At 40.6% G+C, this 26,586-nt stretch overlaps 2 protein-coding genes and 1 pseudogene across 2 annotated transcripts in view; all 3 read right to left on the bottom strand.

Moving 5' to 3' along the window:
* Positions 1–918: 918 nt before the first annotated feature.
* Positions 919–2,791, bottom strand: LOC127663247 (protocadherin gamma-A5-like). Its single transcript, XM_052154769.1, has one exon. It carries the CDS (start codon positions 2,686–2,688, stop codon positions 919–921), a length of 1,770 nt encoding a protein of 589 aa, XP_052010729.1. The 5' UTR covers positions 2,689–2,791.
* A 5,539-nt stretch (positions 2,792–8,330) lies between these two features.
* Positions 8,331–10,744, bottom strand: LOC127663246 (protocadherin beta-15-like; annotated as a pseudogene).
* A 637-nt stretch (positions 10,745–11,381) lies between these two features.
* Positions 11,382–26,586, bottom strand: part of LOC127663245 (protocadherin beta-15-like) — a 32,507-nt gene continuing 17,302 nt past the window's right edge. Inside the window, exons 3-4 of the mRNA XM_052154768.1 lie at positions 15,801–16,659; positions 11,382–11,393 (exon numbers count right to left, since the gene is read on the bottom strand). Coding sequence (XP_052010728.1) covers positions 11,382–11,393; positions 15,801–16,659 — 871 coding nt within the window. The remainder of the gene's footprint in view (positions 11,394–15,800; positions 16,660–26,586) is intronic.

Genomic DNA, 26,586 nt, shown 5'->3' with positions numbered 1-26,586 from the left:
ACAAATGAACGAATCTATTTGCATAAACCATATCCTAAAGTGAAAACACGAAAGAAAAAAGTAGTTATCATTGCACTTGACAAGGTGATGCTGATTTAAGAATAGCTACATTAATCTGCACTCATAGTAAAGTTGACTTCAAATGAAACACAGTTTCACATATACATTAAATTAATGTTCCCACGAAAATCAAGCATCACATGAGCCAGACCCAGACCAAATAATAATAATAAAGCTCAATAGCATTGAGAGACAGAGAGAAAACAACATACCTGAAGAATAGAACTACTATCTGCGTCCTCTGCAATATCATTAAGATCATCCAGAGCAGACTGAGTCTTTTTCAGAGTCAGGTCAGAGGTCAGTGTGCCCTCATTATAAGATCTGATGAATTTGAAGTCACTAGTGCGCGAGCCCGTGGTCAGGTATGCGTCATAATTGTAAGTGCTGCGGAGAGTTCCCGCGCCCTCCACGTCTGCGTAATTTGGAGGCAGATACGCGCTGGGAATGGCTACAGCTCCATCAAACGTCAGTCTGGGCTTTCTCCTGCGACAAAACCTCACGGCCAGAATGATGATGATGAAGGTGAGGAAGAAAGTGGAAACGGACACCAGCGCGATGATCAAATAAAACGTCAGTTTGGAGCTGCTCTCGTCATGAGACATGTCTTTCAGTTCAGGAACTTCAGCCAAGTTATCTGATATGAGTAAATACAATGCGCACGTGGCCGAGGAGAGGACTGTCCGTTATCTCTCACGGAGACAATCAGGTTCTGTTTCATGCTGTCAGATTCAGAAATGTCCCGCTGCGTCCTGATCTCTCCGCTGTGGACACCGATAGTGAAAAGTCCCGGATCAGTCGCTTTAATAATGTGATACGAGAGCCACGCGTTCTGTCCAGAATCCGCGTCCACGGCGATCACCTTGGAGACCAGAGAGCCCCCTGCGCAGCTTTGGGGACCATCTCGGTCATGAAGGAGTTCCCTTCCGGAGAGGGGTATAATATCTGAGGGGAGTTATCATTCTCATCCGTTATGAAGACACTCACGGTCACGTTACTGCTCAGAGGAGGAGATCCGTTGTCTCTGGCTAACACGAGCACTTTAAAACTTCTCAACTGCTCGTAATCAAACGACCTCACGGCATGAAGGACCCCGGTGTCTCCGTTAATGGATAAAAAGGAGGACACCGGTGCGCCATTGACATCAGAGGGCAACAGAGAATAAACTACAGTGCCATTCTGTCTCCAGTCCGGGTCTGTAGCTGATACTGAACAAATAGAGGAGCCCGGTTTGTTATTTTCTTGCACATTAGCTCTGTAATTCTGCTCTTCAAATACAGGTGGGTTATCATTCACGTCCGCTACAGTGAAGTGAATATTCTTAGTGGAAGATAAAGGTGGAGAGCCCTCATCAGTAGCAGTAATTGTGATGTTATAATCAGACACCAGCTCGCGGTCTAATTCACCTGTGGTCACCAGAGAATAGTAATTTTTGATTGAAGGTACGAGTTTAAATGGGGCGTTTTGCTGAATGGAGCAGCGCACCTGTCCGTTATTCTCAGAGTCTCTGTCCTGCACATTAATGATGCCAACCTCTGTACCGGGTGACGCATTCTCTGGAATAGGGCTATTCAGTGATTTAATTACTATAATTGGAGCATTGTCATTTATGTCAGATATGTCAATAACTACAGTAGCATACGATACCATTCCCAATCCATCCGTGGCTTGAATCGGCAGCTCAAAGGAGGATTCCTCCTCATAGTCAAGAGACCCTAATAATGATATTTTGCCATTATTTGGATCTAGAGAATATATTGTCATTTCATTTTCTGTAACATGTCCGAATTCATATGTCACCTCTCCGTTTTGTCCCTCGTCAGCATCAGTAGCGCTCACAGTAACCACTACAGTATCTACAGGAGAATTTTCAGGCACACTGACTTTATAGACGGCATGACTAAAGACTGGAGCATTATCATTAGCATCCAGTACAGTGACGTGTATGGCTACAGTACCTGATCTCGGTGGAGTCCCGCCATCAACCGCAGTGACAATTAATCTGACCTCATGCTGCTGCTCGCGATCTAATTCCTTTTGTAATACTAATTCACCGTAAAATTTCCCCGTTGTTTTCGCAGTAACAGTCAATTCAAAATATTCATTCCGAGCTAAAATGTAATTTTGAACTGAATTAGTCCCTATGTCTGCATCGTGGGCTTCCTCCAATACAAAACGAGCGCCTTTAACGGCAGATTCTGTAATTTCGAGTTTAATTAGATCTCTTTTAAATAGAGGAGAATTGTCATTTATATCTTTAACATTGATGTCAATTTGATAAGATTCAAGAGGATTTTCCAGCACGAGCTCCTGTTTTATTACGCATGAAGATTTCTTTCCACAAAGCCCCTCTCTGTCGATCCTCTCCGCTACGGTCAGTTCTCCAGTATTCAGATTAATGTCGCAGAATCGTTTTCTGTTTCCTTCAGTATCAATGCGAGCCTTACGAGATGAGAGTCTGTTCACATCAAGCCCGAGATCCTTTGCTATATTTCCAATCACAGATCCGCGTTTCATCTCCTCCGGAAAAGAATAACTCACGTCTCCATTAGCGGTGTGCGCCATTAGAAAGACGAAGAGAAAAGCCTCCAGTCCAAAAGAAACCGGTAGTAATCCTTTGTTCTTCATTTCAGCATGGGAATGATGGACACCTTTGTTTAAACAGATCTTTTCCCACAAATATTGATAAAGGGGATCCAAATATTCCACACGTACCCAATATGCGAGCACTCTTGACCATAGACAAGGCGTCAGTGATCACACACACACACACACAAAATCCGGGCGTACAAAAGGATATATTTACATTTGTGGGTGGAGAAATCACCATCACTTCATTTTGCAGGTATACAGCGACACCATGAGGCTCAAAACTTGAAATTTAGAAATGAACTCTGACAATAATTGGAATATAAACAAAGCTTTCAGTGATAAAGGGACTATTTTGCAACTTAAAACCTATTGTTTCTTTGAAAATGCAAAACAATAATACATAAAATAATAATGTTCTGTTGTAAATAAATGAACTGATGTATATTTGACAGGAAAATAAAAACTATCCTGAGATTTATCTTCTCACCTTTCAATCTGAGCCAATTATTTCAACCCAAAACAATGAGACAAAGTGTTGCGAAGCTACATATTTCTGCAGCACCATGGACAGCGCCAATAATATCAACAACTTTACCCCCTTTGCTCCATACAACCTCTACTACTGGTGACTTCATAATAATAATAATGATAATACTAAGTCTAAAATCAATAGAGGGATGTGGTCTCTAAGTAGAAGAAAGTGAGCTCCTAATTAAGCACACTAGCCCTTTAAATTGCACAATCAATCCAACAGTGACATCCCAACATCAATGAATTACTCACATTTCTACATACAGACATACTTGCATAGATCGTTTGCAAGAACAATTACAATGAGTTCAAGTTTCACGTTACGTTAAGCTTTATTCAGACATGCAGTACAAAAAATAATGCTAAAATATTGTTATATTATGTTGAGTAGGTAATGTATGAAGAAAACAGAACATAAAGTATAAAATTTGGTTTGATAAAGAATGTAAAATTAAAAGAAAACTACTCCGACTCCAAACCAAAAACACAGAGAGCCACAAAGTCGAAACCAGACCTAATTACTGAAAAGCACTCTGGGAATATAAAAATACAATCACCACAAAAAGTAACAACATCTGAACCACACAAATTTGAACATTCAATTAATAATAATCAATTCTGGGAAAAATTGAGTAATCTTAATAAAACCACACCTGGACATAGCCATTATGGAGAATTATGGAAACAGCATAAATAATAATAATAATAATAATAATAATAATAATAATAATAAACAGATTCAAAGAAATTTTGTTTGATCTGATCAGAAAACATAAAAAATAAACTATATTAAAAATAACTCATTAACCCATTAGACTATTAGATTAGCTCAGAAGAATCGTCATATGCACTTAATAAACTAAAACCCAGATAGGCATGTTGTTCAGACAATATCAGAACAGAAATGCTGAAGCACAGTCTTAAACAAATGCAGATGGCCTCACTAAAACTGTTCAATCTGGTTCTGCAAACTGGCTACTTTCTTTATACCTGGAATACAGGCTTAATCCACCTGTTGCACAAGGGTGGAGACACATTTGACCCCTCCTACTGAAGAGGCATTTGTGTGAACAGTAATCTGGGGAAGACTTTCTGTTGTATCCTGAATACCCAAATACTGTACATGCCTTCCTTACCAAGCACAGTGTCTTGAGGAAGTGTCAGATTGGATTCCTACCAAATCACAGAAACGACGACCACATTCACACACCAGTCAATCAACATGTTCACCAACAAACCAAAGGCAAGATGTATGCATATTTTGTCGATTTTAAAAAAACACCATTTGGCATGATGTTCTACATTATAAAATTCTGCAATCTGGCATAGGGGGTAAAATGTGTGACAAAATTAAATTATGTTTTCAGATAACAGGTGCGGAGTTAAAATTGCAATAAAAGAACATATTTCTTCACCCATGGGCATGTAGGGCAGCAGTTTTAGTCCAACTCTGTTCAAATTATACATTAATGAATAAGCAGTGCTCCTGGAACAATCTACAAGACCCGGTCTTTCTCTAAATAATTCGGAAGTGAAATGTATTTATTTACTCTATGTAGATGATCTGGTGCTGCTGCCGCTACTGCACAAGGGCTACAAAAGCACCAGGACCTGCTAAAGAACTACTGTCAAAACTGAACCCTGACAGTCAATTTGGGGAAAAAAATCCACATTACAGGAAAACAGATACATTTTTACTCTGGAGAACACTGCAATAGAACACTCGCTACATTACAACTAAATCTGTTTAACAAATCAGGGCTTCAGGGGGTTTTGGTCTGGCAGTGAATGCACTGAAAGAGAAAGCTAGAAGAGCATTCTATGCTATTATGGGTCAATTTACCCAAATGGACATTCCTGTAACAATTTGGAGTGAAATCTTTGATAGTATTATTATGCCTATTGCTCTGTATGTAAGTGAGGTTTGGGACCTATGTTGTTTGGCAGAGTAATTCAGATGTTATAAACACCCCATAGAATCCCTGCATGTAGAATTTTATAGAAACATTCAATGAGTTCAGTGAGTGAAAAACACCTACTAATGCATGCTGGGCCGAACTAGACAGATACCTCCTAATTACATACATTATATTCAAAAATGACTCCTCATATTTTGGACACACTTAAATTTAAGTTGCCCAACGTGAAGCCCTTAAAACACAAGAGCTGAAGCCTACAACCAGTCCCTTCTGTCAGATAGCTCTGCTACTCACAAACCCAATAATACCAGTTTCAGAGCAGAACTGCAGAACAAAACCAAATTAGAATACACCAAATCATAAAAGCAAAAATTGGAATGTTATCGAGCCGAGATAAAGCGAAGATGGATCCTCAACAAATACAGGCTCAATGATCACAGTCTGGCCACTGAAAAAGGTAAACACAGACAATCATGGCTTCCAAAGGAAGAGAGCGACTGTGCTCACTGTGATACTGGTGAGCTTGAAATAGACACAGACTTTCGCCTTCACTGTGAAACATTTACAGAGGTAAAAGGTGACACTGGGGAGGACAGTTATCAGTTTCAGCTGCACACTCTCAGAAACCAAACACTGATCAACATAATCAAGGCATACAGTTAAAGTCAGACGTTTACATACACCTCAGCCAAAAACATTCAAACACAGTTTTTCACAATTCCAGACATATAATCGTAGAAAACATTCCCTGTTTTAGGTCAATTAGAATCACTATATTTAAAGAATGTGAAATGTCAGAATAGTAGTAGAGAGAATGATTTATTTCATCACATTCCCAGTGGGTCAGAAGTTCACATACACTTTGATAGTATTTGGTGGCATTGCCTTTAAATTGTGTTACTTGGGTCAAAGGTTTTGGGTAACCTTCCACAATCTTCTCGGATTGAGGTCCGGGCTTTGTGATGGCCACTCCAATACCTCGACTTTGTTGTCCTTAAGCCATTTTGCCACAACTTTGGAGGTATGCTTGGGGTCATTGTCCATTTGGAAGACCCATTTGCAACCAAGCTTTAACTTCCAGGCTGATGTCTTGAGATGTTGCTTCAATATATCCACATCATTGTCCTTCCTCATGATGTCATCTATTTTGTGAAGTGCACCAGTCCCTCCTGCAGCAAAGCACCCAACATCATGATGCTGCCACCCCCATGCTTCACGGCTGGGATGGTGTTCTTTGGCTTGCAAGCCTCACCCTTTTTCCTCCAAACATAATGCTGGTCATTATGGCCAAAGAGTTACATTTTTGTTTCATCAGACCAGAGGACATTTCAACAATAAGTAAGATCTTTGTCCCCATGTGCTCTTGCAAACTGTAGTCTGGCTTTTTTATGGTGGTTTTGGAGCAGTGGATTCTTCCTTGTGGAGCAGCCTTTCAGGTCATTTTGATAAAGGACTCGTTTTACTGTGGATATAGATACTTGTATACCTGTTTCCTCCAGCATCTTCACAAGGTCCTTTGCTGTTGTTCTGTGATTGATTTACACTTTTCGCACCAAACTACATTCATCACTAGGAGACAGAATGAGTCTTCCTGAGCGGTATGATGGCTGTGTGGTCACATGGTGTTTATACTTGTGTGCTATTGTTTGTACAGATAAACGTGGTAAAGTCAGGTGTTTGGAAATTGCTCCCAAGGATGAACCAGACATATGGAAGTCACCTTATTTTTCTGAGGACATGTCTGATTTCTATTGATTTTCCCATGATGTCAAGCAAAGAGGCCTTAAAATACATCCACATGTACACCTCCGACGGACTCCAATTAGCCAGAAGCTAAAGGCTTGACATCATTTTCTAGAATTTTCCAAGCTGCTCAAAGGCACAGTTAACTTAGTGTATGTAAACTTCTGACACTCTGGAATTGTGATAGTCAATTAAAAGTGACACAATCGGTCTGTAAACTGCATGCACAAAGTAGATGTCCTATATGACTTGCCAAAACTATAGTTTGCTAATATGAAATCTGTGGAGTGGATAAAAAATTAGTTTTAATGACTTCAACGTAAGTGTATGTAAACTTGTGACATCACCTGTATCTATGTTCATCTCATTAATGTCTTGTTTATGTCATGTAATGTACTTTGATATTGAAATATAAACACACTTTATAAACATTTGATATAAACATGATTTCGGCAATTTTGATTATTTATTGTGTGCTTCTCTAAACATGTAAAGTTTCAGTTACTCAGACAACTTAAAACATAAAGGGTGAAACTATACATCAAAATATTGGCAATGAAGTTAAAAAGTAAAGCAAAGGTTATCATGAACTAACAGTATATTTTTACAGCATTAATTCATCTTGGTAAATGTGACTTTATAAAAAAAATTGTCATTTCAAAATGCAAAAGCAATATCAACGTATAATATTTGTAAATGTTGAAATTACATTAACAAGGATTTATTAATACTGTAAAAGTATTGTTCTTTGTTAGTTCATGTTGAATAATGTAGTTAACGACAGGGTAGGTGAGTAACAGAACATATGTAACAGGATTACTTATTTAAAATGGAAAATATTTATAATTGTATTCCACTAATCAGAATGCAGTAACATTCAAAAAGTAATTTTATTACTGAAGAGATTACTTTGAATTGTATTGTCATTTGTTTCGTTTAATGTTTGCATTAACATTTAACTTTATGCTAAGATAAGATGCTAATTCTATACTTTTGGCTTTTACATGCACCTGTTACCAGTTATTTGTTAAAAAAGATATATTTTTTAACTAGAATTATTTTTTTTCTTTCTCTAGTATGGCCTTTGATTTTAGGTCAAAGAAAGATACACTAAACAAATATTCTATATTTATTGTTTTTTAATACGTTTATTTTGTCATACTCTACTGGCAGCGTTTATTTTTTTCACGTGTTTTTAAATTGTTTACAAGCCAGTGCTGAAGAAGTAGTCCAAAATATTGAGATGACCTTACTAACCGTGAGCAATCTAATGGAATAGGTTACAACTGACATTTTATAGCATTTATTCTATAATTTTAAGTGGAATAAATTTTAAAAGCAACCCTCCAAATCCTGGATAACAAATGTTACCGAATAAATCCGTCAGTGATTTCTGACGGAACAAAAATCTGATAGTTCAACTTTGGTCTGCATTCGTACCACTAAACCGTGACGAACCCTAATACAACGCATACAATCATATTACTAAGAATTACGTACCTCAGAAAAAGATGTTGTATTTGCATCAAGTCCATCAAGATCAACAATAGATGATGGAGTCTTTTTCAGAGTGAGGTCAGAGGTCAGTGTGCCCTCATTATAAGATCTGATGAATTTGAAGTCACTAGTGCGCGAGCCCGTGGTCAGGTATGCGTCATAATTGTAAGTGCTGCGGAGAGTTCCCGCGCCCTCCACGTCTGCGTAATTTGGAGGCAGATACGCGCTGGGAATGGCTACAGCTCCATCAAACAACAGTCTGGGCTTTCTCCTGCGACAAAACCTCACGGCCAGAATGATGATGATGAAGGTGAGGAAGAAAGTGGAAACGGACACCAGCGCGATGATCAAATAAAACGTCAGTTTGGAACTGCTCTCGTCATGAGACATGTCTTTCAGTTCAGGAACTTCAGCCAAGTCATCTGATATGAGTAAATACAATGCGCACGTGGCCGAGAGAGAGGACTGTCCGTTATCTCTCACGGAGACAATCAGGTTCTGTTTCATGCTGTCAGATTCAGAAATGTCCCGCTGCGTCCTGATCTCTCCGCTGTGGACACCGATAGTGAAAAGTCCCAGATCAGTCGCTTTAATAATGTGATACGAGAGCCACGCGTTCTGTCCAGAATCCGCGTCCACGGCGATCACCTTGGAGACCAGAGAGCCCCCTGCGCAGCTTTGGGGACCATCTCGGTCATGAAGGAGTTCCCTTCCGGAGAGGGGTATAATATCTGAGGGGAGTTATCATTCTCATCCGTTATGAAGACACTCACGGTCACGTTACTGCTCAGAGGAGGAGATCCGTTGTCTCTGGCTAACACGAGCACTTTAAAACTTCTCAACTGCTCGTAATCAAACGACCTCACGGCATGAAGGACCCCGGTGTCTCCGTTAATGGATACAAAGGAGGACACCGGTGCGCCATTGACATCAGAGGGCAACAGAGAATAAACTACAGTGCCATTCTGTCTCCAGTCCGGGTCTGTAGCTGATACTGAACAAATAGAGGAGCCCGGTTTGTTATTTTCTTGCACATTAGCTCTGTAATTCTGCTCTTCAAATACAGGTGGGTTATCATTCACGTCCGCTACAGTGAAGTGAATATTCTTAGTGGAAGATAAAGGTGGAGAGCCCTCATCAGTAGCAGTAATTGTGATGTTATAATCAGACACCAGCTCGCGGTCTAATTCACCTGTGGTCACCAGAGAATAGTAATTTTTGATTGAAGGTACGAGTTTAAATGGGGCGTTTTGCTGAATGGAGCAGCGCACCTGTCCGTTATTCTCAGAGTCTCTGTCCTGCACATTAATGATGCCAACCTCTGTACCGGGTGACGCATTCTCAGGAATTGGGCTGTTCAGAGAATTGATCATAATAAGTGGTGCGTTATCATTGACATCAATAACATCAATTAAAACAGTAGATCGCCCAGCCAGCCCTTGACCATCTTTAGCTTGAATTGGCAGTTCAATTAAACTCTCATCCTCATAATCAATAAGTCCTGTGAGTTTAATCTCACCAGACACTGCGTCGAGAGAAAACATGTCCATAAGACCTTCTGATAAATGGCCAAATGCATATGTCACTTCTCCATTTTGTCCCTCGTCAGCATCAGTAGCGCTCACAGTAACCACTACAGTATCTACAGGAGAATTTTCAGGCACACTGACTTTATAGACGGCCTGACTAAAGACTGGAGCATTATCATTAGCATCCAGTACAGTGACGTGTATGGCTACAGTACCTGATCTCGGTGGAGTCCCGCCATCAACCGCAGTGAGAATTAAAGTCACCTCTTTTTGCTGCTCGCGATCCAACTCTTTATTAAGAACCAGTTCTCCATATTTGTTTCCATTTGTCCCAGTAAGAACACTCAGAAGAAAGTGATCATTGTTTTGTAATGTATATGACTGCACTGAATTCACACCAATATCCGCATCATGGGCCTCATCTAATAAATAACGAGATCCTTTGTCAGCGGATTCCCTTATTTCGAATTTGATTGTACTTTCTTTGAATTGTGGTGAATTATCATTAATATCCTCAATATTAAGGATGAATCGATGCAGCTCCAAAGGATTTTCCAGCACGAGCTCCTGTTTTATTACGCATGAAGATTTCTTTCCACAAAGCCCCTCTCTGTCGATCCTCTCCGCTACGGTCAGTTCTCCAGTATTCAGATTAATGTCGCAGAATCGTTTTCTGTTTCCTTCAGTATGAATTCGAGCCTTACGAGATGATAATCTGTTCACATCGAGCCCGAGATCCTTTGCTATATTTCCAATCACAGATCCGCGTTTCATCTCCTCCGGAAAAGAATAACTCACGTCTCCATTAGCGGTGTGCGCCATAAGCACGAAGAACAAAAGACCAAACATCTGATACGCAACACAAAAGCTGTTGAAATCCATATGGAAGCACACAAATAACCACGTTATAAAAAAATAAAAGAAATTCGTCTGTAAAAGAAAACGGAGTCGAATAAATCCAGGACGAGAGACACGATTACAAAATGAGCTACTATCGACGTTTTCTACAGTGAAGAGAGCTGGAAGCCCTGCGCATGACATCAGAAACAGGGTGGAGGAAAGTGTAATATGGTACTCAACCTTTTACTGGTGAACAGCGACACAGTGAGTTAAACAAAGGAAATAAACACCATTGAAATCTTTGACAGCATAATCAACCCGACATTGGGGTACAAATATTGAGAAGTTGACGCAACTGGTTTGATTATAAAAGCTGTATTCAATTTTACCAACACATCATATAACCATTAAGATTGCATACATTTATCCTAGAAATAATATGGGACCAGACATGACCAATGACTCGAATGGACGTGCAACAAACCCTAAAAAATTGGCAATGAATTTTTATTAAAAAAATTAAAATAAATCTTGATTGAGTCAAGGAGGCAGTAAAACATGTGTAAAAGCAAAATAGAGCAAGCACTTTAGAGGCAGTTTTTTACATTTTAGTATTATTTGATCTAAACTCAATATAACCAGTAGATCAGGGAAAACTTTAATAAAACATTTAGAGAAAATGCTAAAAACAGAAACACAACAATGGGCAACAATATAGTGACATGTGACTAAAATGAGGAATACAAGGTAAAATAACAATAATAACAATTAAATGACAATTTAGGTTTTATTGATATTTTTACAATTAATAAATGAATAATATCCTAATATTTCAATCCAAATGTAAGATCACAGTAACCGAAAATATTGCAAAAACAAAAGAATGATGAATCCTAACTGAAAAGAATCGCCAATCTTCGCATCAAGCCCTCAAAAAGTTGATCATACACAAGTAAAATATGGATATAACAAAAAACTTAGAGTAGGCTGACTTCACAGGGTGAGACAAATTCTGTTTTCTTTGTATTTAGACATCAAATGATCTCTTTAATGATCTCTTTAATAATAATTATAACTTTGCGCCTCTTTGCCCCCACCCACGTTACAGAAAATGGGGGCGGCGGAAGATCCAGAAGCGTTCTTGGAACTCTTTGAACGTACCACCGAGATTTGGGGCTGGCCGCACGACCAATGGGCAGCTCGCATTGTTCCTCTTTTGTCTGGGGAAGCCCAACTCACAGCTCAACAACTGCCGGCAACGAACCTCCTGGCCTATACAGACCTGAAGAGGGCCATCCTGCAACGGGTTGGTCGGAGCCCGGAAGAGAACCATCAACTCTTTCGGGCTATGAAGCTTGAGAAGACCGACCGTTCGCCTTTGCCCAACGGCTCCGGGACGCCTGCCGGACGTGGCTGCTAGTGGGGGACCGCGACGTCGAGGGACTGATCAACCAGGTGGTGCTGGAGCAGTTCACGCAACGCTTGCTCAGAAGAACGCCAGAGTGGGTCCAGTGCCACCACCCGCCATCGCTGGAGGCAGCCATCTGGCTCGCGGGAGGACCACATGGTGGTGATCCCGAGGGCTGAGGAGCCCTCACTCTCTCTCCCCCTCTTCCCCTTCCCCTGTGTCTTCCCCTGTTCCCTCCCCCTCCCCCCTGCCCTTTCGTTCTGCTCTCTCTCCAGGGCCCGTTCCTGCCCCGTGCAGGCGAGGAGGGTTTCAGAGACCAGCTTCCCGGCCATGGGAGTCTACACATTCCCCTTCCCCGTCCTTCAGCCCGCCGACGCAGGTATGGGCGTAGCGCCTGGGCCGGCATGTTAAAGATGCAGAGACCCGGACCACTTCCAGGATCAGTGTCCGCTGATGGAGGTGGGGACGGTGGTGCGGGTCCCAGATATCCAGCAGGCTGCCCCCGATCGGGCTGGAGCGTACCGGTTTATGGTAAGAATCAAGGGGGTTACTTACCAAGCATTGCTGGATACAGGGTGTAATCAGAACACCATCCACCAACGCTTGGTTCAACCCAGGGCTTTGGGCAAAGCTAAACTGGTGAGGGTGAGGTGTGTGCATGGGGATGTTCACAAGTATCCTATGGTGACCTTGGTGATCAAATTCCGGGGGGAAAAAACATAGAATGGAGGCAGTGGTTAGTTCCCGCCTCACTCATCCGCTGATTTTGGGAACGATTGGCCGGGCTTTAGAAATTTATTAGAGGGAATTTGCGCGGATGGGTCCTGCACTAAAATAAGGAGATGTGCGATGTGCGATGCTTTTGCAGGGGAGGCGGAGCTGGGGCCGTCCTCGACCGCTTCAAGTCGGAATGACGAAGTCCCTGAGGGGGACTTCCCTTTGGAGCAGTCGCGTGACTAAACCCTTAAGCACGCCTTTGACCAAGTGAGAGTAATCGATGGTCAGCATCTCCAGCCAGCCATTTCATACCCTTTTTTGCCATTATAAATGACCGGTTATATAGAGTGACGCAGGACGCTCAAACAAAGGAAAATGTAACACAGCTGTTGATTCCACAGAGCCACTGGGAAATGGTTTTCCAGGCGGCTCACTATAATCCCATGGCGGGTCACCTAGGAGAAAGGAAGACACTGCTCCGTCTAATAGCCCGTTTCTATTGGCCGGGCATTGGCGGAGACGTCCGTAGGTGGTGCGAAGGTCCCCTTCGAAAGAATTGGGATGGACCTCGTCAGGCCATTAGAACGGACAGCACGTGGACATCGCTTTGTATTAGTCCTGGTCTATATCCGCAAGCAGTGCCTCTGAGCAAGTGGCAATCCTGTTGACTGTGAAGCTGTGAGCACTGCTGTGTCAATTAAAGCCTTACTTCTTTTTGGGAGCCCTGTTCCCAGTGTTCTCCTTCCCTCCTTAAAGACAAGCTTTACAAAAGTCTATTCAAATGAGTTTTTAAACAAGACTTAAAATCAGACACGGATTCAGCAGATCTAATATCCCAGAGCAGGCTGTTCTATAATCGTGGGAACTTCAATACAAAAGCTCGATCAGCTTTTGATTTAAAGTTGAAAACATGGCACAACAATAATCAAGATGAGATGAAATTAAAGCATGTTTAAGCTTCTCTCTATTCTTAAAACTCAACACACGTCTAACCTTGGAAATGTTCTTTAAATGAGTAAAACAACACTGAACTAACTTCCTGACCTGATATTCAACATTTAAATTTGTATCAAAATAGATGCCCAAATTTCTCACCACCTGCTGAATATTTGGGAGCACCTGATTAAGTGCTGACTCAATCTGACTCTTTAATTAAAACAATCAGCCTGAGATTAAAATAAAAAACATTAATGAAACAAGAAAGAAAAACTTCAAAAGACTCAAACCAACAAGTCATGACAAAATAGAGTAAAGACTGAACAAGAGGAGTTTTGAAGTTGTATGCTCAATAAAAGTAGCTACTCAACAATAAAAGGCAAATTTTAAATCAGACAAATACTATTTTCATGAAAGCACTAAATTAGTCATTTTCTTTAATATACATAAAACTAGTCTAGTAGTCTTCTTTTACGTCCCAGGGCGTATCTTTCTTTTATTTCCTTGTTACATCTGTGGATGTAGACGTTGCATGTATATTGACTATACTGTACATGGTTTGTATGTTTTCTGTTGTCTTCCTTGTGTTCCCTGTCATCAGCTGTGAGTGATTAAGATCGAGTGCTGAGCAGCTCTGATTGGTGCACTACCAGAAGAACATGGGAATAAAGCTGAGGTGGAATGTCTGCTAGGAGAGACTCTTTCCTCCTGCCCCAGCGTTGATAGCCTTTGTGTTTTAGTGCTGTTGTTAATGGGAAACTACAAGTTGTTCTTTGTTAAACTTACCCCAATTTAAACATTGTACTATAAGTTCCTTTGTTGGGTGTGTGATCAATTCCACCCGTTGGTATCTATGGAAGCAGTAGAGAGGTGGGCGCCATTTTCTTTGTTATTAAACTTGTTTTCTCTTGTTTATGGCTAGGTAGGGAGTGAGGCAAGATTTATGTTGTTATTTTCTATTTCTTAGTCTGTAAAGGTAAGCAGTTTGTGCCTCCCTTTCAGCTAGACTCATTTTGTTTGGCCTGATCCCCTCTTGAAGACTTTATGCTTCCCTTTGTTTTGTATGTAATAGAGGACAATAAACTTGTAAACTGTTTTTGTAACTCTGTTGTGGTTATTGTTGGCTGGGACAGGAGTGAAGACCTCCAAACACGTTTTTTTTTCTTCCTTTCTTTAAGTTCCTTATAACTTGTTAGTTTTCTTCCTGAACCCTAGAGGGGGAGAAAACGTAACGCTACTTATGAATGCAGTTTGATGAAAACAAAAACTAATGCACTTAAAATGTGTGTTGTACCTGAAAATACTGTGAATAGAAGTCTGAAATGAACCACCAATTCCAGCTCAACCCTATAAAGATCATTGACACCGGAAGTTTACCGACAATTGCATTTAACAATTTACAAATTAAATCACTCATCGATTAAATTAACACAAAACTTCACTAAAACCATCAATAAGATCAATCATCAAAAACATTGCCACAGAAATAAGAGACCAGAGAGCACCACTGACTCAATATAGACAATCAATCTAATGTTCAAAAATAAATATAATAAATCAAGGTTTTTGTATGTTACTGTAGAAAAGACCTACAACAGTGTACAACAACCAAACAGAAGGATCAGAAGACTTGGCAGGGCGAGAAGTTCTGTTGTGTTTGTATTTAGACCCCGAATGACAAGTTATCTGAAAATATCTCTTTATAAAATTAGCAACTATGGAAACACTTTAAAGACACGAGGAAGGAAAAAACTCAATAGGGCAATAAACTTAGCAAGTAAGCTTTTAAAAATGTATCCCAAAAATAAAAATATATATACACACACACACACACACACACATATATATATATGATTTTCTTTAAGAGCACTTAAATGAGCCGTTATTTCCATGATTAAAAAAAAGAGACTACCAACATTTAGAGCGGGGTCAAATGCAGTCATATACAAAGGGAGGCAATAATTTAAAATTGAAGCGAATAGAAGATAAATTAATTAAATGAAGAGAAAAACAAGTCAATACTCTTACCTGAAGCGAATCACTAATTTCTGCGTCAAGTCCTTCAAGATCATCCACAGAGGACTGAGTCTTTTTCAGAGTCAGGTCAGAGGTCAGTGTGCCCTCATTATAAGATCTGATGAATTTGAAGTCACTAGTGCGCGAGCCCGTGGTCAGGTATGCGTCATAATTGTAAGTGCTGCGGAGAGTTCCCGCGCCCTCCACGTCTGCGTAATTTGGAGGCAGATACGCGCTGGGAATGGCTACAGCTCCATCAAACATCAGTCTGGGCTTTCTCCTGCGACAAAACCTCACGGCCAGAATGATGATGATGAAGGTGAGGAAGAAAGTGGAAACGGACACCAGCGCGATGATCAAATAAAACGTCAGTTTGGAGCTGCTCTCGTCATGAGACATGTCTTTCAGTTCAGGAACTTCAGCCAAGTTATCTGATATGAGTAAATACAATGCGCACGTGGCCGAGAGAGAGGACTGTCCGTTATCTCTCACGGAGACAATCAGGTTCTGTTTCATGCTGTCAGATTCAGAAATGTCCCGCTGCGTCCTGATCTCTCCGCTGTGGACACCGATAGTGAAAAGTCCCGGATCAGTCGCTTTAATAATGTGATACGAGAGCCACGCGTTCTGTCCAGAATCCGCGTCCACGGCGATCACCTTGGAGACCAGAGAGCCCGCCTGCGCAGCTTTGGGGACCATCTCGGTCATGAAGGAGTTCCCTTCCGGAGAGGGGTATAATATCTGAGGGGAGTTATCATTCTCATCCGTTATGAAGACACTCACGGTCACGTTACTGCTCAGAGGAGGAGATCCGTTGTCTCTGGCTAACACGAGCACTTTAAAACTTCTCAACTGCTCGTAATCAAACGACCTCACGGCATGAAGGACCCCGGTGTCTCCGTTAATGGATAAAAAGGAGGACACCGGTGCGCCATTGACATCAGAGGGCAACAGAGAATAAACTACAGTGCCATTCTGTCTCCAGTCCGGGTCTGTAGCTGATACTGAACAAATAGAGGAGCCCGGTTTGTTATTTTCATGCACATTAGCTCTGTAATTCTGCTCAGCAAATACAGGTGGGTTATCATTCACGTCCGCTACAGTGAAGTGAATATTCTTAGTGGAAGATAAAGGTGGAGAGCCCTCATCAGTAGCAGTAATTGTGATGTTATAATCAGACACCAGCTCGCGGTCTAATTCACCTGTGGTCACCAGAGAATAGTAATTTTTGATTGAAGGTACGAGTTTAAATGGGGCGTTTTGCTGAATGGAGCAGCGCACCTGTCCGTTATTCTCAGAGTCTCTGTCCTGCACATTAATGATGCCAACCTCTGTACCGGGTGATGCATTCTCGGGAATGGGGCTGTTCAGAGAATTGATGATAATAAGTGGTGCGTTATCATTGACATCAACAACATCTATAAATACAGTAGATCGTCCTGCTAGCCCTTGACCATCTTTAGCTTGAATTGGCAGTTCAATTGAACTCTCCTCCTCATAATCAATGAGTCCCGTGAGTTTAATCTCACCAGACACTGCATCGAGAGAAAACATTTCCATAAGACTTTCTGATAAATGACTAAACGCATATGTCACCTCTCCATTTTGTCCCTCGTCAGCATCAGTAGCGCTCACAGTAACCACTACAGTATCTACAGGAGAATTTTCAGGCACACTGACTTTATAGACGGCCTGACTAAAGACTGGAGCATTATCATTAGCATCCAGTACAGTGACGTGTATGGCTACAGTACCTGATCTCGGTGGAGTCCCGCCATCAACCGCAGTGAGAATTAAAGTCACCTCTTGTTGCTGCTCGCGATCCAACTCTTTATTAAGAACCAGTTCTCCGTATTTGTTTCCATTTGCTCCAGTAAGAACACTCAGAAGAAAGTGTTCATTGTTTTGTAATGTATATGACTGCACTGAATTCACACCAATATCCGCATCATGGGCCTCATCTAATAAATAACGAGATCCTTTAAGAGCTGATTCCTGTATTTCGAATTTGATTGTCCTTTCTTTGAATTGTGGTGAATTATCATTTATGTCCTCAATATTAAGAATGAATCGATGCAGCTCCAAAGGATTTTCCAGCACGAGCTCCTGTTTTATTACGCATGAAGATTTCTTTCCACAAAGCCCCTCTCTGTCGATCCTCTCCGCTACGGTCAGTTCTCCAGTATTCAGATTAATGTCGCAGAATCGTTTTCTGTTTCCTTCAGTATCAATGCGAGCTTTACGAGATGATAATCTGCTCACATCGAGCCCGAGATCCTTTGCTATATTTCCAATCACAGATCCGCGTTTCATCTCCTCCGGAAAAGAATAACTCACGTCTCCGTTAGCGGTGTGCGCCATAAGCACGAAGAACAAAAGACCAAACATTTTCCCAGAAAGCCAGAAGCTTTGGAAATCCATTCTGGAAATATGCACATATGAAAAACATGCAATGGAAAATTTAATTGGAAGACAAAATCTACAACGTGACACTTTAGTGAAGATGATCCGAGATTCTGTCCGTGTCGACGATTTTCTACAATGGGACGAGCTGGAAGCTTTATATGACATCATCAACAGGGTGGGGAGAAGTAATATGTTATTACCAATAATATTACAGGTGAACAGCGACACTAAGAGTTCAAGTAAATAACTGCATAAAGTAAAGTTCTCTGAAAGAACTGAGCTGAAAGTGGGATGAATAAGTGTTACATACATGCAATGACCTCACGATATCAAGTGCCAGTTAAAAGCTAAAAACATCATATTTTTGGACATGAGTTAGAATATAGCTTTATAGTGTTCCTATAAAAGACACAGAAGTATAACATGAAAGCCAAACTCAAACAGCACGAAGCACCGCTGCTGCAGAACCATGGACAGCAACTAAACACACGCACACACACACACACACACACACACACACACACACACACACACACACACACACACACACACACACACACACACACACACACACACACTTTGTTCAACAAAAGAAACAAGTCTATTTCCTGTAAATGCCATTTGTTTAGAATTCAAAAGGGAAAATTGACTTATATAAAATAGGGAAACTGATCCAAAATATAGTGCAGACAAGAGGGAACTCAGTACACCTGAAATAAACGACATCTTTCCTCATCAAGCCCTTCAAAATCATTGATGGGAAATTCGTGGTCATAAAAATTCACAGTGATTTACAAATTAATTATATTTAAATTATTATTTATTACATATATATATATATATATTATTTGTGAAGACGGGAATAAACTAAAAACATCAATTCGTCACATATAAATTATATAAAATGAAGGTTAATTTTAGGCTATTATTAACTTGAGTCAATGTCAGAGAGAGCAACACTGACTTGATATCGACACACAAACAAATCTTCACAAGTGGATGTGAAATATGAAGTTCTCCAGCTTAAAACATACTTTTAAAAAGTTGATCATACATAAGTAAAATATGGATGTAACAAAAAGCTTAAAGATTAGGAGACTTCACAGGGTGAGACAAATTCTGTTTTGTTTGTATTTAGACCTCAAATGATCTCTTTAATAATAATTATAACTTTATTTTTATTTCACCTTTTGGAAATTTAGCACAAAGTGATTCACAAAAAATAAATGTAATAACACTAATAAGTCTATTGAAATGAGTTTTTAAACAAGACTTAAAATCAGACACAGATTCAGCAGATCTAATATCCCAGAGCAGGCTGTTCTATAATAGTGGGAACTTCAATACAAAAGCTCGATCAGCTTTTGATTTAAAGTTGAAAACAAGGTACAACAATAATCAAGATGAGATGAAATTAAAGCATGTTTAAGCTTCTCTCTACTCTTAAAACTCAACACACGTCTGACATTGGAAATGTTCTTTAAATGAGTAAAACAAGACTGAACTAACTTCCTGATCTGATATTCAACATTTAAATTTGTATCAAAATAGATGCCCAAATTTCTCACCACCTGCTGAATATTTGGGAGCACCTGATTAAGTGCTGACTCAATCTGACTATTTAATTAAAACAATCAGCCTGAGATTAAAATAAAAAACATTAATGAAACAAGAAAGAAAAACTTCAAAAGTCTCAAACCAACAAGCCATGACAAAATACAGTAAAGACTGAACAAGAGGAGTTTTGAAGTTGTATGCTCAATAAAAGTAGCTACTCAACAATAAAAGGCAAATTTTAAATCAGACAAATACTATTTTCATGAAAGCACTAAATTAGTCATTTTCTTTAATATACATAAATCTAGTCTAGTAGTCTTCTTATGAATGCAGTTTGATGAAAACTAAAACTAAATACCTGTTGTACCTGAAAATACTGTGAATAGAAGTCTGAAATGAACCACAAATTCCAGCTCAACCCTATAAAGATCATTGACACCGGAAGTTTACCGACAATTGCATTCAACAATTTACAGATTAAATCACTCGTCGATGAAATTAACAAAACTTCACTAAAACCATCAATAAGATCAATCATCAAAAACATTGCCACAGAAATAAGAGACCAGAGAGCACCACTGACTCAATATAGACAATCAATCTAATGTTCAAAAATAAATATAATAAATCAAGGTTTTTGTATGTTACTGTAGAAAAGACCTACAACAGTGTACAACCACCAAACAGAAGGATCAGAAGACTTGGCAGGGCGAGAAGTTCTGTTGTGTTTGTATTTAGACCCCGAATGACAAGTTATCTGAAAATATCTCTTTATAAAATTAGCAACTATGGAAACACTTTAAAGACACGAGGAAGGAAAAAACTCAACAGGGCAATAAACGAAGCAAGTAAGAAAAATAATACAATAAAGAAAAAATTATAATAAAAAATATACTTTTAAAAGTAGCATACTTAACATAGTTGCAGCTTTTAAGAATGTATCCCAAAAATAAAAATATACACATATATATATAATTATGATTTTCAGTAAGAACGCACTTAAATTAGTCTTCATTTCCATGACTAGAAAAACGAGACCACCAACATTTAGAGCGGGGTCAAATGCAGTCATATAAAAAGGGAGGAAATAATTTAAAATTGAAGCGAATAGAAGATAAACTAGATAGGTACATTTCCTGAAGAAAATGTGAGTGGTGCTTGGCGTGGCAAAACTCGTCAAACAGCATGTTATAAATTGAAAAGAACAAAAATTATGGTCATAAATAAATCAACCCAGAAGTCTGTAAATAAATCAACCCAGAAGTCTGTACGATTTTCTGGTGCAGAAATATGTGATTTGTAACTCGGTTGCTAGGGTAACCCCATCTGGTTGCTAGGCAGTTACCATAGTGATACTAATCAAGTCTCCTTGCCATCCTGATTGAAATAAGTCAACCCGGAAGTCTCTAAGTTTTTCTGATGCAGAGATATGCGATTTGTTACTCAGTTGCTAGGGTAACCCCATCTGGTTGCTAGGCAGATACCATAGTGATACTAATGAAGTCTCCTTGCCATCCTGATTGAAATAAGTCAACCCGGAAGTCTCTACGTTTTTGTGATGCAGAGATATGTGATTTGTTATTTGGTTGCTAGGGTAACCCGTCCTTGTTGCTAGGCAGTTACCATAGTGATACTAATGAAGTGTCCTTGCCATCCTGAGTGAAATAAGTCAACCCGGAAGTCACTACTCTTTTCTGGTGCAGAGATATGTGATTTGTTACTCGGTTGCTAGGGTAACCCCATCTTGTTGCTAGGCAGTTACCATATTGATACTAATGAAGTGTCCTTGCCATCCTGGTTGAAATAAATCAACCCGGAAGTCTGTACTCTTTTGTGGTGCCGAGATATGTGATTTGTTTCTCGGTTGCTAGGGTAACCCCATCTGGTTGCTAGGCAGTTACCATATTGATACTAATGAAGTGTCCTTGCCATCCTGGTTGAAATAAATCAACCCGGAAGTCAGTACTATTTTCTGGTGCAGAGATATGTGATTTGTTACTCGGTTGCTAGGGTAACCCCATGTGGTTGCTAGGCAGTTACCATAGTGATAGTAATCAAGTGTCCTTGCCATCCTGAGTGAAATAAATCAACCCAGAGGTCTGTACTATTTTCTGGTGCAGAGATATGTGATTTGTTACTCGGTTGCTAAGGTAACCCCATCTGGTTTCTAGGCAGTTACCATAGTGATACTAATCAAGTGTCCTTGCCATCCTGAGTGAAATAAGTCAACCCGGAAGTCTCTACGTTTTTCTGATGCAGAGATATGTGATTTGTTACTCGGTTGCTAGGGTAAGCCCATCTGGTTGCTAGGAAGTTACCATAGTGATACTAATGAAGTGTCCTTGCCATCCTGATTGAAATAAGTCAACCCGGAAGTCTCTATGTTTTTGTGATGCAGAGATATGTGATTTGTTACTCGGTTGCTAGGGTAACCCCATCTGGTTGCTAGGCAGTTACCATAGTGATACTAATCAAGTGTCCTTGCCATCCTGATTGAAATAAGTCAACCCGGAAGTCTCTATGTTTTTGTGATGCAGAGATATGTGATTTGTTACTCGGTTGCTAGGGTAAGCCCATCTGGTTGCTAGGCAGTTACCATAGTGATACTAATGAAGTCTCCTTTCCATCCTGATTGAAATAAGTCAACCCGGAAGTCTCTACGTTTTCTGATGCAGAGATATGTGATTTGTTACTCGGTTGCTAGGGTAACCCCATCTGGTTGCTAGGCAGTTACCATAGTGATACTAATCAAGTCTCCTTGCCATCCTGATTGAAATAAATCAACCCAGAAGTCTCTCTGATTTTCTGGTGCAGAGATATAGTTACTGCTAAGCGGTTGCTAGGGTACTCTGTTTAGTTGCTAGGGAGTGGCTTGGCAGCTGCCAATCATGAATCTCCAAAGGCTGCTTGTCAGTATGAATGATATAAACCAACTCCCATGCCTCTGTGACATTCAGAATGGAAGATATCCCTCTATGGATTTTGGTTGTTAAGGTGCTCGACAATGGTTGCTAGGGAGGGGCTAGGAAGTGTTGATTTGATGCATGATTGGCTGTTTGCTGTCCCGAGTCAAACGAGACCACCCTTGTGTTTCTATGACACTTCTATCCGGAGATATCCCTTTGATCTGTTTCAATAGAAGTCTATGGGACTTGTTGCTAAGGTGCTCTTAATGGTTGCTAGGGCGTGGCTTGATAGCTTCACAATGATCCTGAGAGACTGATTGGTCGTCTGAGTAAAATGAGCCCACCCCTCGTCTCTATGACACTGTGATCCAGAGCTATGTTCAATACAAATCCCTATGCCTTTTCATTTCATGGGCCGTCCTACACCATTATAAGTCAATTGGGGCATTTTTGGGCAGCTCCTGCCCCCCAGGAGTGCAACTTTTACCCCATATTGAGGTATGCTCTTACAGAGCCTGCCAGCCTCTTCAAATGTGGCAAATCACACGTTTCTACGAAATCCTCAGCTTGGAGCTGTGACGCGTCAAAGTTTGTCTCAATGTTAAGTCTATGGGATTTTTAGGCTGCTTTTTTGCCCCTGGGGCAAATACCGTACCCCGATAAACTTATAAAAGTCATAGCACACGTGTCCTCAATAGGCCGTTCGATTTGACACCTCATTACGTGGGTCTCATGCCAAGCGGTGCTTGGGACGAGTTAGGTGCCGAAGTTTTGTTAAGAGATATAAAAAAAAATAAAAATAAAAAGTATAACTAGATAGGTACATTTCCTGAAGAAAATGTGAGTGGTGCTTGCCGTGGCAAAACTCGTGAAACAGCATGTTATAACTTGAAAAGAGCAAAAATTATGGTCATGAATAAATCAACCCAGAAGTCTGTATGATTTTCTGGTGCAGAAATATGTGATTTGTTACTTTCGGTTGCTAGGGTAAGCCCATGTGGTTGCTATGCAGTTACCAAGGTAATACAATACATGGCTCCTTTCCATCCTGAGTGAAATAAGTCAACCCGGAAGTCTCTACGTTTTTGTGATGCAGAGATATGTTATTTGTTAGTCGGTTGCTAGGGTAACCCCATCTGGTTGCTAGGCAGTTACCATAGTGATACTTATGAAGTCTCCTTGCCATCCTGATTGAAATAAGTCAACCCGGAACTCTCTACGTTATTGTGATTCAGAGATATGTGATTTGCTAGTCGGTTGCTAGGGTAACCCCATCTGGTTGCTAGGCAGTTACCATAGTGATACTAATGAAGTCTCCTTGCCATCCTGATTGAAATAAGTCAACCCGGAAGTCTCTATGTTTTTGTGATGCAGAGATATGTGATTTGTTACTCGGTTGCTAGGGTAACCCCATATGGTTGCTAGGCAGTTACCATAGTGATACTAATGAAGTCTCCTTGCCATCCTGAGTGAAATAAGTCAACCCGGAAGTCACTACTGTTTTCTGGTGCAGAGATATGTGATTTGTTACTCGGTTGGTAGGGTAACCCCATCTGGTTGCTAGGCAGTTACCATATTGATACTAATGAAGTGTCCTTGCCATCCTGGTTGAAATAAATCAACCCGAAGTCTGTACTCTTTTCTGGTGCCGAGATATGTGATTTGTTTCTCGGTTGCTAGGAGTAACCCCATCTGGTTGCTAGGCAGTTACCATAGTGATAGTAATCAAGTGTCCTTGCGATCCTGAGTGAAATAAATCAACCCGGAAGTCAGTACTATTTTCTGGTGCAGAGATATGTGATTTGTTACTCGGTTGCTAGGGTAACCCCATCTGGTTGCTAGGCAGTTACCATAGTGATAGTAATCAAGTGTCCTTGCCATCCTGATTGAAATAAGTCAACCCAGAAGTATCTACGTTTTTCTGATGCAGAGATATGTGATTTGTTACTCGGTTGCTAGGGTAAACCCATGTGGTTGCTAGGCAGTTACCATATTGATACTAATGAAGTGTCCTTGCCATCCTGGTTGAAATAAATCAACCTGGAAGTCTGTACTCTTTTCTGGTGCCGAGATATGTGATTTGTTTCTCGGTTGCTAGGGTAACCCCATCTGGTTGCTAGGCAGTTACCATAGTGATAGTAATCAAGTGTCCTTGCCATCCTGAGTGAAATAAATCAACCCGGAAGTCAGTACTATTTTCTGGTGCAGAGATATGTGATTTGTTACTCGGTTGCTAGGGTAACCCCATCTGGTTGCTAGGCAGTAATCATAGTGATAGTAATCAAGTGTCCTTGCCATCCTGATTGAAATAAGTCAACCCGGAAGTCTCTACGTTTTTCTGATGCAGAGATATGTGATTTGTTACTCGGTTGCTAGGGTAACCCCATCTGGTTGCTAGGCAGTTACCTTAGTGATACTAATGAAGTCTCCTTGCCATCCTGATTGAAATAAATCAACCCAGAAGTTTCTCTGATTTTCTGGTGCAGAGATATAGTTACTGCTAAATGGTTGCTAGGGTACTCTGTTTAGTTGCTAGGGAGTGGCTTGGCAGCTGCCAATCATTAATCTCCAAAGGCTGCTTGTCAGTATGAATGATATAAACCAACTCCCATGCCTCTGTGACATTCAGAATGGAAGATATCCTCTATGGATTTTGGTTGCTAAGGTGCTCGACAATGGTTGCTAGGGAGGGGCTAGGAAGTGTTGAGGTGATTCATGATTGGCTGTTTGCTGCCCGAGTGAAAGCAGAGACCACCCTTGTGTTTCTATGACACTTCTATCCGGAGATATCCCTTTGATGTCTTTCATTAGAAGTCTATGGGACTTGTTGCTAAGGTGCTCTAAATTGTTGCTAGGGCGTGGCTTGATAGATTCAAAATGATCCTGAGATACTGATTGGTCGTCTGAGTAAAATGAGCCCGCCCCATTGTCTCTATGACACTGTGATCCAGAGCTATGTTGAATACAAATCCCAATGCCATTTCATTTCATGGGCCGTCCTACACCATTGTAAGTCAATTGGGGCATTTTTGGGCAGCTCCTGCCCCCAGGGGTGCAACTTTTACCCCATTTTGAGGTATGCTCTTACAGAGCCTGCCAGCCTCTTCAAATATGGCAAATCACTGCGTTTCTCGCGAAATCCTACGCTCGGAGCTGTGGCGCGTCAAAGTTTGTCGCAATGTTAAGTCTATGGGATTTTTAGGCGCTTTTTTGCCCCTGGGGCAATTACCGTACCCCGATAAACATAAAAGTCATAGCACACGTGTCCTCAATAGGCCGTTCGATTTGACACCTCATTAGGTGGGTCTACGCCAAGCGGTCTTGGGGACGAGTTAGGTGCGAAGTTTTGTGCGGAGATAGAATAATAATAAAAAAGAAAATAAAATAAGTAGTGAGATACAATAGTGATGCTGCAAGCACCACTAGAGGTACATTTCCTGAAGAAAATGTGAGTGGTGCTTGCCGTGGCAAAACTCAGTGAAACAGCATGTTGTAACTTGAAAAGAACAAAAATTATGGTCATGAATAAATCAACCCAGAAGTCTGTATGATTTTCTGGTGCAGAAATATGTGATTTGTTACTCGGTTGCTAGGGTAAGCCCATGTGGTTGCTATGCAGTTACCATAGGTAATACAATGACATGGCTCCTTTCCATCCTGAGTGAAATAAGTCAACCCGGAAGTCTGTACGTTTTTCTGATGCAGAGATATGTGATTTGTTACTCGGTTGCTAGGGTAACCCCATGTGGTTGCTAGGCAGTTACCATAGTGATACTTATGAAGTGTCCTTGCCATCCTGATTGAAATAAGTCAACCAGGAAGTCTCTACGTTATTCTGATTCAGAGATATGTGATTTGTTAGTTGGTTGCTAGGGTAACCCCATCTGGTTGCTAGGCAGTTACCATAGTGATACTAATGAAGTCTCCTT

Source organism: Xyrauchen texanus, chromosome 23 (genome assembly GCF_025860055.1).
Source record: "Xyrauchen texanus isolate HMW12.3.18 chromosome 23, RBS_HiC_50CHRs, whole genome shotgun sequence".
NCBI lineage: Eukaryota > Metazoa > Chordata > Actinopteri > Cypriniformes > Catostomidae > Xyrauchen > Xyrauchen texanus.
Note: the sequence above shows the minus strand (reverse complement) of the source record. Positions and strands in the feature narration are given on the sequence as shown.

Coding starts and splice junctions, on each gene's coding strand:
- LOC127663247 (XM_052154769.1), bottom strand. CDS start 2,688: ATGAAGAACAAAGGATTACTACCGGTTTCTTTTGGACTGGAGGCTTTT.